This window comes from Eimeria mitis, genomic scaffold, assembly GCF_000499745.2.
Source record: "Eimeria mitis Houghton genomic scaffold, Emh_scaff1909, whole genome shotgun sequence".
NCBI lineage: Eukaryota > Apicomplexa > Conoidasida > Eucoccidiorida > Eimeriidae > Eimeria > Eimeria mitis.
The window spans coordinates 3499-4302 of record NW_013570231.1 but is presented as its reverse complement, the minus strand read 5'-3'; the positions used below and the strand labels follow the sequence as shown (position 1 = coordinate 4302).

Genomic DNA, 804 nt, shown 5'->3' with positions numbered 1-804 from the left:
CCGATTAAAGCGTGTATATCAAGCAGCAGCAAGCAGCCGCATGCAGCAGCAGCAACCAGCAGCAGCAGCAGCAGCAGCAGCTGCTGCTGCTGCTGCTGCTGCTGCTGCTGCTGCAGCAAGAGAAAACAATTTGCTGCTGTTTTTATTTTCTATGGCTGCTTTTGTGTCTTCTTCTTTCTCCGCTTCTGCTTCTGCTTCTGCTTCTGCTTCTCCTGTGTCTATCTCTATCTCTATCTCTATCAAAATTACTGCTGCTGCTGCTGCTGCTGCTGCTGCTGCTGCTGCTGCTGGATGCAGCAGCAGCAGCAATAGCAGCAGCAATTCTTGCATCTCTAGATCCTTCTGTTTCAGACCTTAATGTCTTTGTGATAGTTTTATTATTTCCTTGTATTCTTCTTGCTTCTGCGTTTGTTATTTTTATATTTGCATCTATCATTCTGTCTTCATCATATAACATATTATTATTTTTATAGTTTCTGCTTTCTATAGGCTCACCAGTAAGAGGATCAGCCTGCTGCAGCAGAGATCTTGATGCTGCTGCTGCTGCTGCTGCTGCTGCTGCTGTATCCTCTAAACCTAAACCTGTACGCAGAGACCCGTGCGTGGGGTGGTCAAACGTCTTGTCTGTTGCTGCTACAAAATTCATCTCCCCGTCAGCCTGCAGCAGCAGCAGCAGCAGCAGCAGCAACAGCAGCAGCAGCAGCAGCAGCAGCAAAAGCAGAAGCGGGGATTAGAGTAGGAAAAGGGAGAGAAAGAACAGAAGCAAAAGCAAAAGCACAGCAGCAGTAGTTGTTGTTATAGAGC

The 804-nt window shown here is 47.1% G+C and overlaps 1 protein-coding gene across 1 annotated transcript; it reads right to left on the bottom strand.

The window, feature by feature from the left end:
- Window positions 1-18: 18 nt before the first annotated feature.
- Window positions 19-646, bottom strand: EMH_0045720 (RNA recognition motif-containing protein, putative; the record flags this gene model as incomplete). Its single annotated transcript, XM_013496092.1, has 2 exons — window positions 19-287; window positions 496-646. 2 exons carry the CDS (start codon window positions 644-646, stop codon window positions 19-21), a joined length of 420 nt encoding a protein of 139 aa, XP_013351546.1.
- Window positions 647-804: the final 158 nt, after the last annotated feature.